The sequence below is a fragment of the Diceros bicornis genome, chromosome 4, assembly GCF_020826845.1.
Source record: "Diceros bicornis minor isolate mBicDic1 chromosome 4, mDicBic1.mat.cur, whole genome shotgun sequence".
NCBI classification, from domain to species: Eukaryota; Metazoa; Chordata; class Mammalia; order Perissodactyla; family Rhinocerotidae; genus Diceros; species Diceros bicornis.
The window spans coordinates 21602418-21621219 of record NC_080743.1 but is presented as its reverse complement, the minus strand read 5'-3'; the positions used below and the strand labels follow the sequence as shown (position 1 = coordinate 21621219).

The 18802-nt window shown below is 39.2% G+C and overlaps 1 protein-coding gene across 3 annotated transcripts in view; it reads left to right on the top strand.

The window, feature by feature from the left end:
* The first annotated feature begins 5629 nt into the window (after window positions 1-5629).
* Window positions 5630-18802, top strand: part of SYDE2 (synapse defective Rho GTPase homolog 2) — a 43821-nt gene continuing 30648 nt past the window's right edge. For all 3 annotated transcript variants that reach the window (XM_058538409.1, XM_058538411.1, XM_058538410.1), the window contains exons 1-2: window positions 5630-6999; window positions 15206-15901. In XM_058538409.1, coding sequence (XP_058394392.1) covers window positions 5691-6999; window positions 15206-15901 — 2005 coding nt within the window. In that variant the 5' untranslated portion in view covers window positions 5630-5690. The remainder of the gene's footprint in view (window positions 7000-15205; window positions 15902-18802) is intronic.

The following is an 18802-nucleotide window of genomic DNA, read 5'->3' as shown; positions in this document are numbered from 1 at the left end:
AAGTTCTCTCCTGAATGTTTCTGTTATCTCAGTGTAACAAAGAGAAAGGTGATAATTGAGAGTGAGGAGGGGGTGGTGGTGTCAAAAAGTCAAGAAAGAGAAGAGAATGAATGGACTAAGGATATTTGGTGGAGTTGTTTGGCAGCACTGAGGGACCGCTTGAAGTTTGCAACGTGTTTTTCTCCAGCCACATTAAGCCATCGAAGTGTCAATGCAGAGTATGTGGGAAAGCTAGTCTTAACCAGAGTTGAGGTTTTGCCAGGTGAGTAGAACAATGGGAAAGAGGGACAAGAGAGTTGAGGACGTAGGCAAGGAAGTGATTACACAAGGACTATGCAATCTAAACTAGGAAAGCACTGAAGAAAGGACAGAAGGGGAGTAATAGACTGGAGGGATAGTAGGATCAAAGTATTGTTGGAGCCTCGGTGCTGGAGGGAGAGAGCTAGAAAATAGGCACGGGTGTCTGGAGAGTGTGCAGTTATTGGTTATGACAAAGTCTAATGTATGACTCTGGGATTGGGTGGCTGAGGTGCGTGGAGGACAAGATTATTAGAGAAGTTTAAGAATACAATAGGCCAGGGTATCAGATGGATCCTTTTTGTGAATAATGAAATCACCAAGATTGATGACAAGAAAAATGGCGGAGAGAAAGAGATAGTGAGGAGATGCTAGAATGAATGAAGGGGAAGTGGGACATGACTACAAAAAGCAGAGGCAGCAGGTGGTATAGTTTCATGCCATGTACTTCCAAAGACCTGTGGATTTTTAGGAGGAAGGAGGAATAGTGATCTGGAATGGCAAAGATGAGCAAGAGCTCATCATGATTAGTGATTTTGGGGTATATGACTGATCAAGTTAGGATTTGAACTAGTTCTATCTGATTTCAAATCATTTCCATTATACCACCTCAAGTTTTGGATTGGAATTAGAGTTCTTGGACCTAGATTTCAATATTCTCTTGCCATCCTTGCAGAGTAAACCATCTGGCCGCCCTCAAAGTCATGTTGATTTAGACAGTTGCCAGGACCTCTTTAAAAAGTTGGACTCCTGTAAAAATAAAAAAGGTGCATACGTTGCAATTGGTTAATATGTTGAAGAAACTGGATCCTCTGACCTGTAGTTTTCCATAGTCTGGATTTGGTGATCGCATTCCCATGGTGTTTAACGTGCTGCTCTGTTCTCTGTAATTCCTGGAAATTGGTAAGCAGATCTTGAAGCTGATCAGACTCAGGTTTCATTTTTGTTAAGAATACCTCACAGGCGGTGTTGTATACTTGATCAGAGGCTGTGTAATGTCAGGTTGTCTCTCTCTCTTTGTGATGTTAGTAGCCACTGGTGACTTTTGCTCACATCCATTATTAGATCCATTATCTCATTAGGATGCAAAATGGTGATAGTCTATCAACTCTTTTTATTAAATTGACAATTTTTGAAAGAGAGCAACTTCCCTTCAACTATGAGTTACCCTGAGGTACAAGTCATTTAGGAAAGACAGGCTATACCATCAGTTCACTTTTGAAAGGGGCTTATCTAAGAGCTCCTGTGGTTTTAAGGATGCATATATTTTGCCTTTAAACTATTGTAGCTTGTCCTACTTTTAAAATTAGACTACATTTATAGGATGCAGTTTCACATTGTGGATTAATATTTACAGTTAAATGGGAATATATTACGGGATTTAGTTCTAACATCCTGGAAGAAGAATGCACGGAGAAGCATTCACTGTGCAATAAGCAGCTTTCCAATGTTCAGCTGCAGTTCACAAAAGCTCATACAACATTAAACTCTTTTCTGAAAGGTGACCAACTAAATAATTTATGAAAACAAAGGTTCAAGTCAGTGCAAGTACCATTTTAGCAAATGTTTCTTCTCTTTTTCTATAAAGGAGATGTCCTAGGGCTGTAGTGACTTTGGAATCAGATAGACAGGGTTTGAATTCCCCTTCCCTTACTATGGTGACCTTGAGCAAATTACTCTACATATCCCAAATATATACTAAGAGAATCTGAAATATGAGTGAATATTCTAAAACATTATAAATTTCTAAAACATTAGAAAATACATACGTATTTAGCAAAAGCCCCCTTTGTATTACTTTGGTTGGCGGTGGGGGTTGAGGTAAAGAATACTGCCAATTGCTAGATATTGTTAATCATGAAAAAATTAACAGTAAAAATTGCTTTATTGAGGACACGCTATCTTTGATTCTCAGGGCGGTGGTAGTGTGGTCAGCTTTAGGCTGAAGGATTTTTTACTCAATTTTGATGGAACTGCATGGCAGACCAGACAGGTTTATACCAGAGGATCTCGATAAGGCAGTTTATTTATTTATTTTTTTTTGGTAAGGAAGATCAGCCCTGAGCTAACATCCATGCTAATCCTCCTCTTTTTGGTGAGGAAAACCAGCTCTGAGCTAACATCCATTGCCAATCCTCCTCCTTTTTTTTCCCCCCAAAGCCCCCCAGTACATAGTTATACGTCATAGTTGCACATCCTTCTACTTGCTGTGTGTGGGACACGGCCTCAGCATGGCCGGAGAAGCGGTGTGTCAGTGCGCGCCCCGGATCCGAACCGGGGCCACCCGTAGCGGAGCGCGCGCATGTAACCACTAAGCCATGCCCCCCCCCCCCATAAGGCAGTTTAGAGAGAGAGAACTGGGCAAACGCCAGAGTTAAACTTGCCTTTGTTTACACTAAGAGTATGACGGAAGACTGAACAGCAGCGAGACAGAAATGCACTTTAAATTGCCTAGAAAATACCTAACACACTTAGCATTCCCTTCTATTACCGTTAAACTTAGCCCTCTGCCTCAGCCTGCGCGGCTTTCCCCCCTTCTTCCAGACTGAGTCAGTCCTACCCCATCTCTAGTTTGGCTCCCTGCCTTACTGGAGCCCTGTTATCCCACAGTTGTTGCATCTTTTGTGATTGTGCTGACACACAGTTGTTAATTTATGGGGCATCAATATGATTTCCAAGTCAGTGAGAAACAAGTACAAACACTGGGAAAATGTATCCCCACCCCCTAATATTCATGGGAATGTGTTAATTAGAAATGTATTAGGATATATATTTATATAGAATATATTTGTTTCTAATTATGCTAGAAAACTGAGATAACTGGGGGAATAGGGTCTAAATTGTTAAAACACAAAAGGATTTTACAAAGTATAGCTTATGTTCATATCTTGCCACTGTCTTAACTACATATATGATGTAATTTCTGTGGGCACTGTCTTCTTAGAATCACATTTTTACAAACTTTTTATTGAGGTATAATGCACATACAGAAAAGTGGGATTTGCATTTTTAAGGTCATTAAGTAGTGTCACATAGCTATAATCGCCTTGTTAATTTCTGTTGTGATCTCAAATACTTCTTTAAAATTGTGAATTTATGTGATAGAACATTCTCAACTTTAAAGTAGCATCAAGTTCAGTTGTGCCGTGCAGCATCAGACTTAGTTTTGAGTAATGCCTAGAACAATGCATAGTATTTTATATTGGCCAATGTGTTTTATAACTTCTGACCTGAACAAGAACTTGAATTAAGGATGAAGTTCAACCTAGACTTTCAAGATCATATTTTCCTATTCATTTTTACATACATATGCAACTTAACAGTATTCTTAACAACTATGTTAACTACAAAGAATAAAAAGATTTTGCAACCGAGTTGGAATGGAAACAATTTCTGAGATAGAGATCAAATTGTGTTTATAGACACCATACTGGCAGATTTACTTTCAGTCATTTCCTGTGGGAATATTTCACTGGGACATGATTTTATGCCTTGACTATTTATTAAATTGCCTTGTTCCATGGAATAAAGATAGTGTAGAACTATAAATAGTAATGTATGCAAATTATAGTGTAACATTTCATGGTATTTTCCTAGATGAGAATTAAGATTATTTAACAAACTGTGTCTCTTATTCATCACTGAAAGAATTTTAAAACAACACTAATATAGTATGGTCTAGTGGAGAGTTAGGCAATAGACTGGAAATGAAAGTCATTTGTTTCCTTTAAATTAAAGTTGACATTTTAAGAATATTCATTCATCATGTACAGTATATAAGATGCTAAATTTATACTCTGTGGAGAGTACAAAAATCAATTATAAACAGTCTCTGCCCTTAAGGAGTTTAGGAATTTTTCTTGTACAGGAGATAGGGTATGCCTCGTATAAAAAAAAATATATATACTGTGAGTGGGTATGAATAAAGTACTATTGGAGTTTGGAAGAATGGGAGATCATGTCCATCTGGGGGATCAGAAATGACTTCATGGAGAAGAAAGCATTTGAGCGGAGTCTTAAAGGATGCGTTAAGATTTCTGCAAATAGACATGCAGGTAAAAATATTCCAGGAGGCAGAAAATAGGTATTAACAAAGTAGTATAGATCAAAGCACATTTAGAGACGGGAGCCTTTGGCCGGTGCGGGGAAAAAAAAACCCTTAAATATAGTTGGAGATAGGATAAGTTAGTAATAAATTCTTTTATTCAGTTATGCAAGCATTTACTTATTCAACAAATATTGCTTGAGTGCAGTAAGCACTCGTGCAAGCACTGTGTGCAAACAATGAGCTACTCAAAGGCCCTTTCTAAGATGTAAACACTGAAAAATGTAACTGAAATCAGGGATGATGACAACACTGATTCTTATCAATCACGGATAGGTCCACTGATCTCTGGCAACAAGAGGTACTTTAGTTTACAACTGTTACATAGAACATGGGATTTAATGTTTTTGAGAGAGCCGGTATTTCCAAAGAGCATTGTTTCCGAATTTCAATCCAATTGTTTCTCACTCCGGTTTTAATTAAAATGAAGTGTTAGTGGAGTCATGGGGGGGGGGCACTGTGACATTTGCAGCTCTATTTTACAAGTTTTGGTTGATGTCAGAATTTAGCGTTAGCATGTATTAATTGGGGAAAAAAAGAAACAAAAATATACCTAAAAGAGACACCAGTGATGATTCTTTGGACAAAAAGATTCTTATGAAAAGAAATCGCTGCAAATTTCCTTTAAATAGCTAGCTCCCTGTGCAATTAAAATGTTTCGGAACGTTTCTAGAACACGTTGCACTGAGTGACATACAGCTGTACTCATACTTTGTCCGTCAGAACAGTCTTAGTTTTCTCTCAAGCTAGGACACGCTATATGAGACACACCTCATGCCATGGTGGCAATGGGGAGGGTGGCGAAGGTGATGAAGTGGCAGCCAGGAGGGCACTTTCCCTCTCTCTGTCTCCCTAACCAAGACTTGGCAGCCTCCAGCCCAGACACCTTCCCGCTCGTTCTTTTTCCTGCCTCAACTCTCCCCGCACCACCCTCGCCGCGTGCGCTCACCCTCGCTTCCCTCGGTCTACTTCGGCTCACCCCTCACCCACCGCCCCGCCCGGCCCTCCGCCTCGCCCCGCGCCGCGCGCCCACCCGGGAACGCAGCCTCGCGGCCCGCGCGCCCCGTCGCGGCCGGGGCTCCGGGGCATGCGCCGTGCGCGCCGCCGCCCTCCCCCACCCTCCCGCGGCAGAGTTATGCCAAGTATGTGAGGAGCCCGCGAGGGCCAGCGCTGGTCATGGGGAGCCGCGGCCGCCGCCGCCGCCGCGTCCGCGAGCGCGGCTCTCTCCCGAGCGGGGCTCCGACTTCTCCCCGCGGCGGGGGCGCGCCTGGTTGCTGAGGCGGAGGGGATGGCGGACCCTCTGAGGAGGACGCTGTCCAAGCTCCGGGGGAGGCGGGGTCCCCGCGCTGCGGGGGAACTCGGGCTCCGGGTGGCCGCCGCAGCTACCGTGGCGGCCTCCTCGGCCGCCGAGGGGGCTCGGGCCGCCCCCCCCCGCGAGCACGCCGGCGGAGCCCAGCAGAGCCTCGAGCAGCCCACGCCGTCGCCTCTGGCGTGGGGTCCTGAGGCGCCGGTCCCGGGAGGGCGAGCGGAGCGGTCGGGGGCGCCCGGGCCCCGGCCGCGCGGCGGGAAGGAGGCCACCCCCCCGGGCCGCCGGCTCCCTCGCGCCTCTCTGCACGCTCCGCCGGGCTCCGAGGGCAGCGGAGAGGAGGACGACCAGGACGGCGCGGACTACTACGAGAACCTGCCCGGCGGCTCCCTGCCCGCGCCCGAGCCCGAGGGGGCGGAGGCGGAGCGGTGGCCCCCGCCTTCCCCGGCAGCGGGCTCCTCCCCGAGGGCGGAGGGCGGCCGCCTGGAGACGGGCAGGCTGCAGACCCAGTTGCGAGAGGCCTATTATCTGCTGATCCAGGCCATGCACGACCTGCCCCCTGACTCGGGCGCGCGGCGGGGCGGTCCGGGCTGGGTGGACCGCTCCTGGCCTGCGGGAGCCGGGGCTCGGGGCCAGCCGCCTTCCCCCTGCGGCGCTGCGGTCGGCCGAGCCTGCCCCCGGGATTGGGAGCAGGGAGGCGGCGGCCGCCCTTGGCAGCAGGTGTCCCCGCCCCGGTCGCCTCCGAGGGAGTCGGGGGGAGGCCGCCTGCGGACTCCTCGGATGCAGCTGCCCTGCAGTAGAAGCCTCGAGAGCCTCCGGGTGGGTGCCAAGCCGCCTCCCTTCCAGCGGTGGCCGAGCGACAGCTGGGTCAGGTGTGGCGCGCGCGGGGACCGCGACGAGCCCCCGCCACGTGGAGGCGGGATGGACGGCTGGAGCGGAGGCAGCGCCCGGGCCGCGGCGCCCTCCGGCCTCCTGCCTTCCAGCTCCAAGGAGCCCAGCCGCTCCGCGGGAAACCCTTTCGGGGATCCTGCGGGGTCCTCGGTGCTACGCAGCGCCAAAGGGGACGGCCAGGAGGGGCTCCCCTTCCTCAAGCCTCCCGCGGTGACAGTCAGGAAGCTGCAGAAGTGGATGTACAAAGGGCGCCTGCTGTCCCTGGGAATGAAGGGTCGCGCCCGTGGGACAGCCCCCAAAGTCGCGGGAGCGCAGGCAACCTCTCCAAACCTGGGCGCTTTGAAAATGCGGGAAAGCCATGTCCTCTCGGTGCCTCCAGACCAAAGAATTAAGCTGACAGGTAGGATACTTTGCAATCAGAATGCTAACGCTTCGAGCCTTGATGTTTACCTACTGGACTTGTGTCCGAAGAGCGAAGAATCAGGTCTGTTTTTGCAGACAGGTAGGTGCCCGTGGGGAAGGAAGTGTCAGGTAAGTGGCAGCTTAATGCCATTTCGAGGTTACTTGGTATAATGCATTCACTCTTTTTGCCTTTTTTTCTTTTTTTAAGACAGTAGCATGAGGAACTTGGAGTTTTTGTTTTTTCTTCTCTAAGAGCCAGTGTTTCTACTCCTAAGCACAACAGTGAGTAAAGGTTAAGTTCACCACACGCTTTTAGTAGGTTTAGAGTTGGGCGGGGCCGCTTTGATTTTTATTCTTTGTAGCTCTAGGCAAATCGGTAGACTTTTGTGGAGTTTGTGAATTTGAATTTGATCCAAGGTAGACTTTACGGGCTTCATAAACTGTCATTTTTCTCATTATGCCTTTTTTCCCTCTCTCTCCCAGGCGTGCATACACACACACAGACACAACCCAAAACCCAAAAACAAAACAAAACAAAAAACTACCAGAGTAAAATTTCTTTTTAGTCAGGTAGGATGTCACGTGCTTCTTTTCTCCACATTGCCCTTCCCTCACCCTCCCACAAAAAAACCAACAAAGTAACTAAGCTTTTTATTGTGGAAAAGCAAGGGCACTAGTGTTTTAACCAAAAGAAAAATGTCCCTTATGTACTTTTTAAGAATGTGTAGACATTTAAAGTCATTTGTGAACTTAAGTATATGTGTCCTTACAGTAGGACTATCCTTACTTCTGCCTATTTTGTATGTCGTGATTTTTAATTTTCACTGGAGATTTAGGTTATCAATTCTAGAAATCTAGTTGTGTTGTAAATAGCAAAAATTCTCTTCTGAAAGAAGTATAGTACCTTCAAACTGAGCCAAAACCAACATGGTCTTTTGAACTACACTCTTAAATATAAAGACTTTTAGTGAACGTAATAACTTATGTGCCAATAATAATTTTAAAAATATTACATGCTGAAATGTAAAACGTGTTCACAGTGCTTGGCAGTTTCTCTGGTAAGAATTACAAATCCTACAGGACTAGGTTTATACACATTAACTTTGTTTAACCAGTAAACACAAAAACAGTGGGGAGAAACAAAGTTCACAAAACTTCTAATTATACAATGAGGACAAATCAAATGATTCATTTAAAGTGTATACAGACTTGAAAAGTTTTTTTAGAGATTATAAATTAAAGATTATAAATTAGAGATTATAAATCTCTAATCCACACCTGTCAATTTTTCCCTCAAATTTATTCCATTTCACTTGAATAAAAGGATGGTAGAATGTAAATTTTTTGTGAAGAGAGGTGTACTTTATGCCAAGTTTGTATTAAAATATGCATTTCCAGGAGTAAAATATTTGTAATCATTTATTAGATTTTATTGCCAATATATCTTTACCTTTCCTGATTTTGGTTCAGTTAACTCTTTGTAAGACAGTGAAATGTCAGCCATAACACAAATCTGTATAAAACTTTAGTCAAATATCCCGTTTACCATGGGATGGCTTTTAATGCCTTCAGTTGTAGTGTAAACATTCAAAGATTTTAAGGTAATAATAAATGTAGTAACTCTTGAGAATGAATTCATTTATCTTTTTCATTGAGAAACTAAGTGAAACTAACTTTAAAAGAAATTAAAATGAAATATTAGAATACCCTGTGATAGTATTTTAGATATTTTACAAGAAATCTAAGCAAAAGCTTCGATAATTTCTGGTTTAAAAACTTTCATAGATCCTGTTGCCTTTCATATCACCAGTTCATCTTTTAGGAAAGATAAAAATAATTTGTGCAATGTTTACCTATCTAGTATAGATTTGGACAGTTGATTTTTTTAAAAACTATTTTTCATGAAGGTTAATTGTACTTATTAAAACCATTCTGGGGGCCGGCCCGATGGCGCAAGCGGTTAGGTGCATGTGCTTTGCTGCGGCTGCTTGTCTGGTTCGGATCCCAGGCGTGCACTGACGCACTGCTTGGCAAGCCGTTCTGTGGCCGTGTCCCATATAAAGTGGAGGAAGATGGGCACGGATGTTAGCCCAGGCCTGGTCTTTCTTAACAAAAAGAGGAGGATTGGCAGATGTTAGCACAGGGCTGATCTCCTCACAAAAAATAAATAAATAAATAAAACCATCCTGGATACTTCTTGTGGTTGGCGTATCATCTTTATTATTCTCCCCCATGGAGGTATGACAACTGTGATTTAACAACAACAGCAAAAGAAACAGAGGGGTAAGTAGTTTGCCCAAGGCCACTCAAACTAGTATATGGTTTGTATATACTAGATTCCAGCTATTACGTAGATTCAAACTCAGGTCTTTATGACTCCAAAACCCCTATTTGTATAAGGTCAAAAAGACTCTAAAGTTCCATAGATGTTTGATTCACTTAATTCTGTTAAGTTGCTTGAATTGAGGAGATGGACGGAATTTCAACAAGGTTTAGAGGGGTAAGTGACTTCCTCAAAGTTGCGAAGAAGATGGAGGAATCCTACAATAGGTCTTAAGACATTTTTTAATCAATGGCTATCTCCATTTTAAATCTTTACCTTTAAATGTTTACTTAGTTCAAATTGATGTTACTTGGAGTCTACTTTTAAATCATGTTTTCTGAAAAATTAATTGGGTAATCCAGATGAAGCAGTACATTCTTGATTGTATAAAGGTGTTAAATAGCCTAAAAGGCTTATATCACATTTTTCTATGCAATATTATTTATGAGGATTTTTAAAAAAAAAAATAAAGTTACAGTTAGAACTTATAACACAGAATAACTATATAGTGGGATAGAGATACCTAATCTACTTAGGTATTTTGGAAATTTTTGAGCCCATTTGACAAATGGAAACCAAAATGGTTTTCTATTTTGATTTCTGGCTCTTACTAAGAACCACTAAAACTTTTGATAGTATAATAATGTCAGTGATTTGATGCAGTTGGGTATGTAGTGTTCACAGTTTGGCCAATTTGTTCCTAATTGAGATGATTATTTAAGAAATGTAAAGTCATTACACATAATAAATATCATCAAGTTTCTGCAAGTCTTAAGATTACAAAGGAATTTTAATCTATTTGCCAACTATACTCCATTATAAGTCTTTATAAATAAGTTTTAATTAGCATATAGTACTCAGAAGTAAATTCAAAAGCACCAGGTTGAGCTATTTTGGTCTTTTACTGCTTTAAAAAATAATTAGCCTACTTTGACTCTACTTTTCTTGCTCCATGATCTGTGAAAGAAAAAATTTAGAGCATGTAACTTGTTAATATTTTGTCTAAAATCTTTAGACAGTTTTTTAAAATAGTATTAATTAGCTGGTATGATCTTGTGCATCATATCTTAAAGAAGTTGACACTTATTATAATGCAGATTCCCATCTGTTCTCTTTTCTCAAGTATTTCTAGCTCTAATTTCTTATCTTTATGAGCTACATTATGAATTTTTCCAACAAATTCTTTTATGCATTAGTCCTCTTCAAGACTAGTAGCAATAGGCACATAATTTTTGACTGTCTTCTAGCGTTACATTCCTCTCTGAGAAATTCTGCCATTGTGGCCCTACAAGCAAGTGCAGTTTTTTTGTTTTTGGGAAGAGTGCCATAGAACGTTAGAGTTGCTGGTGGCAGGAAAACGCAGAACTACAAATTCAGCGGAAAATAATGTTGTATTGATTTGAAAGTCCTGTGTTTCTAAGTGGTGTTCATTTTTTGAGAATTACTAAGGCTGTTTTCTAGACCCTTTGCCACTCAAACTGTGGTTCACTGTTACCGAGCCCTGCTTTTCAAACTTCATGTGCATATGAATTCCCTGAAAATCTTGTTAAAATGCAAATCAAATGTGTATGGGGATGGACCTGAGATTCTGCATTTTAATTAACTTCCAGTGTAGATACTACTGTTTGGTACACACTTTGAGTAGTAAGGTCCTAGAGTTCTCAGTCCCCCCGGTCGGTCACCTATTTGATAACGTTTGTTAAAGTTTTGTAAAAACATTCTACTTTTCTACTTTGTTCTGATACTTGATGCTTAAACTAACCCCTATTAGAGCAAACCATTTGAGCTCTTTCTGCTTCAGTTTTATTTCTATGAATTTATGCTTACTAGTTATGTATGACAAGTTTAAGCAGTTCCCTCCATATTGGTCTCATCTGGCACTAATAAAAGTGAGATTTTGGAATCTGCAGGAAAGGAGGCCATATAGAACAGTGGTTAACAGAATAGATTTTCTGGTGTTCTGATCAGACTCCACCACTTACCAGGCTTGTTACCAGACAAGCGTAGCCGGCATAGCCTTAGTCATCAGGTCACTGTGACTATGAAAAAAGATAATCCATTTGGTACCATGCCTGGCGCTTAGTTAGTTGTTATCCAGAGAAAGGCAAGCAGACTTTGTGAGGAGAATACTGCCTTGCATCATTAGGACTCGGGATGGAGAGTGAGATTGAGATGATCAGAAGTTGAGTACTGCCTTGAGGAACATTGGGAATTGAACTGGAGTTCACCCCTTTAGGGGCACTTATTTATTCTGCTCATCTTTTCTTTTGTGCTTCTTTTCTCTTGCTCCTCCCCATTACTTTTGTGGAACCAGAAACAGTCTCAAAATTTTTTTCTCTACTTTCCTGTCTCCAAAGCTAGCACACAGCTTTTTTCTTAAGGGATTTTATTGCTAGTCACTAGGGAGGAAAAATAAGATACAAAAAGCACTTCTTTCCTTTTCGTTGTATCCCTTACCCGATTTAGATTTATCTGGGAAAGATCAAGACATATGTGTAAACACACTCATATAAACCTAAAGCTTAAGTTTATTATAGTCATTTCATCTGGGCAGCCAGGCTTAACTGTATAAGCAGTGCTGCTTGTATTTATTTAAACTCGAACACAATGTTCATAAAAATACTTTTATTTAGGATTTTTAAAGAGAAGCAAAAGCAACAGAGTTTGTTTCTGCAGTAGAAATTTAAAAATGATGAAAAGATGTCTGTAGATACTGTACATTTTCAGTGAGCGTTGAAATACATAATTTCTCAGCAAGTTTGCTGATTTTGGGCTGGGGCACTCGTTTAATGTTTAGTAATAGTAAGTCATCTAGGTTTATTAAGAAATAATAGTTGAGAACATAAAATTGGCTTGAGTAGTTCACCACTATGTAGAATATTTTTCTGAGTGAAAAACTTTTAATTGCTGCTTCTGCGTTCTCTTACAGATTTTTGAAGTAAAATGACTTTGGTTAGAATCTGATAATTATACTATAACGTGTAGTTGCAAGAGAATAAAGATTTTTTTGCCTTGCAACTTTGCACACTTATTTTTATATTTTTTTACTTGTGCCTTCTTGCATGTATGTGTGTGTGTGTGTGTGTGTGTGTATAAAATCTCAAGCTAAAGGTAGCTTTTAAATTTATGCCAATAAGGTTTAACATTAATTTTAGCATAAAAGAGGAGTGAAGGGAAGACTGCAAATAGCTTTCCATTTCTGTGTAATTTACATATGCATCTTTTAATTAACTGAGATAAAAATGAAATGCTTTAAATTCTTTATAAATAATTGCTCAGTAAAATTTGCTGCCCTAAATGATGTATTGCTTATATTCACTTTTAATAACTGAGTAAATTTGGCCTTTATCAGAAATTTTAATAATGTACCTATTTATCTCTAAATTTAAACTTCCACATCCCGTATTTTGAAATATTCAGCAGTAACAATCAGACTATCTGGTTTCAAGTTTTTTGCACGGGATGCTAGTAGCTTTATTTTTCTCATTGCAGTTCCTTGGAATGTAGTACTAGTAAAAGTGTGTTTATTTCATATATAGTGTATGTCAAAAAAACTCTGATAAGACTCAAAATAATGTGCCTAACTATATAAAATTTTGGATGTTTTGAGAGACATCTGAGAAAAACGTAAAATAAGATGTGGCTCATAGCCATTGTGAGTTGTATAATTTTATACTTTTTGTTTCAAATTTATAATTGTGTTAAAACTACGTCTAATATTCTGTGAAGGTCTGAAATGCTATTAAATAATACAAGATTTGGGCTAAAACATGAAATTGATCTAGATTTTAGTGCACTTGGCAAAAGGATGTGGTCATTAAAAACCCAGAAGCCCAGTGATTCCTGAGTGTGTGTTGATTTTCAGTTCTTAATTTTAAGTGTAAAGGAGACAGAAGCAGATAAAGACTCTTGAATCTTCAGGTTTTCATTATTTAAATCAAACTAAATCAATTCAAGATATTTATTGAATATCTGTTACATGTTTGCATGTTACATCCTGGAGGGTGGAGGTGGGTATTTCTTAGTAGTAGCCCGGGTGTTCTACTACAAACTTCGGAGTCAGAAGAGTTTATTTTGAGGGCTGCCTTTTCTCTTTACCAACTAGGTGATCTTGGGCAAGTTACTTGACTTTTCTGAGTAGTACTATATAGTTCTCAAAGTATTTTGAACATTCTGTCACTTAATCCTTACCAGCAGGCACCACATAAGGTTAACTGGTTGATATGATGGCCATCTTCAGAGAGGGTCACCTACTTCCCTACTTTTAGTGGGTAGCATGGTGTGCGGGAGATGGGTAAGAGCATGGATTTTAGGGTTAGACAGGCTTAAATTTGAATCCTAGGGCTAGCACTTTGACCGTATTCCTCGTATTTTTTGAAGCTCATGGAAATAATCGTACCTGTCTCCGGATTGTTGTGGAGGTTAAATGAGGTTAAGGGCTTCCTTACTGCTTCCTCTCTCATTCCTGGCACATAATAGGCACTCACTAAATATTTGTTGAATAGATAAATGTCTGGCATAATAGGCATTCATTCATGGGAGCTTCTTTCCCTTCTGATTCCTAGTCTGTTCCTGCCTCTGGAACTAATTGAACTTGAAACTGAGTTTTGTTTTGTTTTTTTAATCTGCTTGGTTGGGTAATGTATAGGATTAAAAAAAAGGCAAATTTACATTTTTTAAAGGATTTTTTTCAGTAGAAGAGAGGTTACTGAAAGCCTTGATTATGCATGAACCTGATTTTTTGGTTGTTATTAAGCTCCTCATAGTTTAATGTATTTTTATCACTCTCTGATATTAGACTATTGTATTTTACTTGCTGTAATACTAAGATGAATCAACCACATACACAAAGTAGTATAAGACAGTAATTCCATAATTTACAAACCTGGCATGATCTTAAAATTTAAGAAATGTGGTTTTGTTTTAATTATCTATGTGTAGTGAATTATTATTATGATATATATTTAGCTTATTGACTGTTATTGAGGCATTCTTTATGCAACTCTTTGGAAGCACAAATATTTTTCCTCTTTATATGGAATTAATGTTATATATACGTTATTAGAGTCTTATCACATTATATTAGCACATACACATATCTAAGTATTTGATGTTCCCCACTACAAATTCCTTAAGGGCAGGGACTATTTTGTTCGTCTATTCTTGCTGCTTAAGTTTGTTCCTGGCAAATATAACAGCTGTATTGTGCTTAGTGTGAGACAGGATACCTGGTTCTAATGTGGGGCCTTCTTAAGGATTTTTATGTTTATTTTTGCCCTAGATATTTAGAACTTAAATCCTGCATAAGATGCTACTGTACTGTATGGTTATGAAACAGGAAATTTCAGATGTTATGTTGAAATTTTAGTAATCAGTAAGGCATTTAGTATTAAGTAAGGCACACTTATTTTTATTTTTATTCAAAGTTAATCTTTGTGTGAAAAGGTAAGAATATTACCTGTGTTTTCTAAAGACTTCTGGCCCTTGTAGTAATGAGCTTAAAATTATTTAAATATTAATTAAAGGCATATGGTGTATAAAGCATCCTATATAAGCTTTTTATAAAGTATGTTTTCCTTAGAGTAAGGCTTTGTTAGCCCTATCATGTTTATAAAGGCAGTCTCAGGGTTTGTTTATCCTTTTTCTTAGAATTCTTATGACACTTATACTAGCAGTCTGATTTCTTAATAATAGAATAGAATCATTTTTAGGTAGAAAAATCCAAAATTTTTCTTGTTCAATTTTTGTCTCTGAATGTGTTTAATACTACTTTTCTTTCTTTTTATCTTTTTAAAAATAGTATTTTAATAACTGGTCTTAAGGGACATCTTTTCTGTTATTCCAGCAATTATATTCTACCTTCTTTTTTTCTTTGGAACAGATTTATTTGAAAATGTGTATGGGTCTACAATGAAGAGACAAGAACTTGAAGATCTGAAGGATGATACTGGATTCAGAGGTCATAAGACACTTAACAGCATCACTGTGTCAAAGAAACGCAATTGGCTGTATCAGAGTACTCTGAGATCATTTAATTTGGCAGAAGAAAATAAGAAATGCCAAGATATAAGTAATTTATCCATCTCACCTCCTTCTCTACCTAAACATCAGCTATCACAATCTTTCCTCAAATCCTCTGAAGACTGTTGTACGTATGTGGTATGTAATGCTACAAATTCTTCATTATCAGGAAACTGTTCTTTAGACTTTAACGAGGAAAATGATGCAGATGATGAAGGAGAAATATGGTACAACCCCATTCCTGAGGATGATGACTTTGGGATATCAAATGCTTTGAGTTTGGGTGAGGTAAACTCTGCTGTTCTGAAATTTCCTGCTGTCAGTTTGAGAGTATTATCTGGTAGCGACCTAATGAAAGCAGAGCAGCATTCTGAAGACTTGCTGTGCTCCTCTGAACACACAGGCGATGTTCAGACCACACAGTCAAATGAAATGAATTCTGTAGATTCCATCCATTCCACAGAGTTTGGGCAGCAGTACAAGCCAAGGCTTGGACACAAGACACAAGAAGATATAATGGTGGAGGACAGTCCCTTGTTGAGATTTCCTTTTGCAGGTAAAGATGATCGTATATCTGCCTTTTCTTTCTTCTTCCATTTTTCAATTCTTTGGCAGTAGCTAAAACTAAATACAGATGTCTATTGTAGCTATATACTTTATCTTACAAAGTGAATGTATTTTCATGAAAATAAACTCAAAAAGGTTTATAAACATTTTTATATACATGGTAGTTTAATTATTTGTATCACAGTCTTGGTTTTGTATTCTGGTGTGCTTTAGTATGCCAGTCTTTTGAGATAGTAATTACTGTTTCCTTATTTGAAAGAATGGAAACATGGGAAGTAGAAGAGAAAGATATATTCTTTATGTAACTCATACTTTGCTTCATTCATTCATTCACTCACACCTAGCCTGGCCACAGCTGAAAAGTTGTATTTTCAGTGTACCAGTAGTCATTAGTTTGCGCTTTTATGCCTACGTTTCCTCATGAACAAAGGAAAAGGAGAAGAGAAAAAGAAATGAGAGGTAGAAGCAAAGACCTTGCAAATAGGTTCTACAATAGTTATGGAACCCAGAAAGGAAATAATTGAAGTTTGATACATAGTAGGTTGAACCATATGAAACTGCTGATATTCAACTGTTTTTGATCTGCAAAAAAACAGCATTTCATATAGTTCAACCTAATGGTTTTATTCTTCCTTGATTGCCTTCGATTTTGTGATGTGCTTCTTTTCAAATTTAGTCCCAGACACACTACCCAGGAAACAGAGCTTAAGGCACATTTAGTTGCAAATATCAAATGTTCAATAGAAAGCAATTTTGTTTTATATCGTCATTTTAATTTATAAAATTTCAGATGATACAGAATATTCAAAGACGTGAGGTATAGCAGATGCTGTCAGTACCTTGTCCATATCCCTTAAGTTTTATTACTTATTTAAATAGGGACACCCTATTTCCAGTCATCAATATCTGCATCTCTGCTTGAAGACTCTCTCTGAAGTGTTAGAGAGTCTCTCTGCAGGGAGCCCAGGAGTGCCTCTCAACCAAGGACTGACAGGAGTTGGTGTAGGACTACCCCAGCTGCTCCCACCTTGAGTGGGATAATTCTACATTGTTTCCCAGAGTTTTCTTAGGAGTTTTAGCTCTAGTTGCCCATAGTGGTAGCAGGCTTGATAATTCACCTGGAATTTTCACCTGGGTCTTTATGGCTGGTATCCTTTTCTCAGAAATATGAGGAGATGGAGTAAATGTTATATTGTTAAGAGAGAATGCGAGTTATGATACCGTGTGTACTGTATAATGTCAATTTGGAAAGAAACACTGAAAACTATACTGGAAATGTTAATCTTCCCCTCTGCACCCCACACCCACCCCGGGGGTGTTGGGATTGAAGGTAATTAAACATTTGTGTGTGTGTACATTTCTAATTGTAGACTGATTTTCCAGAGTGAGTGTATGTTTCTTTTGTATTCTCGATGAGGAGAGGACAAATACTATATAAAATAATAATTTGGAATGTAGGTTGCGATCAGGGTGGAGTGATAGGGAAGGCTTGCAAGAATATGGCGGATGGTGATGGGTGTGGAATGGTGCAAAAACGCAAGAGGGCGTGAGGATAAGAGCAAAGTTAGAAAGCCAGTGTCTAAAGTGATACACACTTTGATTTAAGTTACTGTCTTTAAACTTGATTTTTTTTATGTTTGTGGCAAATTGTGAACCTAGAAAGACTGACAGACGTTACAAAAAAAAAAAAATCCCAAAACTTGTAAGTACGGTAAGGCTGTCATTTATGTGTCCTTGCTGTCGTTCTTCTCTTAAACATATTGTTAAAATATAATAAGCACAATCCTAAATTGACCAAAGGAAATATTCAGACGGTTTATATGCAGTCTCCTTTTGTTTTAGTTTGATCACAGAGGTTACCTAGTGATCTGTTTTCTTTAGCAACATTGGCAGAAAACTGTTGAGAAATAGGCAAAGAGAATGGTTGAATTTCAAAATAATTTTTGATCAAGGAATAGGAAAGCTGAAGTATTTTGAATATAAATAACAATTTTTTAATCATCCTAACACAATTATGACTTGTTTTTTGCTTATTAACTTCTAGATGTGTATGTGTCTTTTATCTAGTTACAATCACAGTGGAGTATTTTTGGTTTTTGCTATTTTTATTTGGTATCTTCATCTTGTATTATTACATGTAAATTAATGTTATTGTTTCCCAATATTTATAATATTTAATTGGGTTGATGTACCCTAATCTGTTTGACTGGTTCCCTAATGTTAGGTGTTAATAGATTGTTTCCACTACTGTTGCAGTGATTTTCATCATGCTCTTTTTTGCTTCATTAGAACTGATTCTTAGTATCATTACTGGGTCTTTATGGCTGGTAACTACTATAGGTAATTCCTATATTGTATTTCCTAAAAGGTTTACCAAATTACAGGTAACAATTGGTTCTCAGCTGAGTAATTCATTTATTCAGTAAACACTGAGTTTCTGCTATGTACCAGTTACTGTTCTGGGTGCTGAAAGAGTTGCCAGGTTCATTTGATTCTAGTCGGGTTCATAAATTTATATTTAAATATTTTCATTTTGTGCCTTCCCCATATAGCAAGTCTGTAATTTGATTAGTATAGTTGTGATTTAATTTTAAGTGATGGTTGAATTTGGTAATATTTTCACTCTTGGATTTTATGACAACAAAGCATTTTTGTTCTGATCAATTCAGCCTTGTCTGAAGTAGAAATTGCTAACATAAACAGTATTTCATTTTAATAATTAGTTAAGGACTTCAGTAAGAAATATTTAATGCACGATGTATAAAAAAAAGTCAGACTGTTACATCAAACTCCTTAATAATTTAATATAACCTAGAGCAGTTCAATATATTGGGTAGCTTTTTTGTACTGTGACAAAATAGATTGTAGACTAAAGCAGGACTCTGATGAC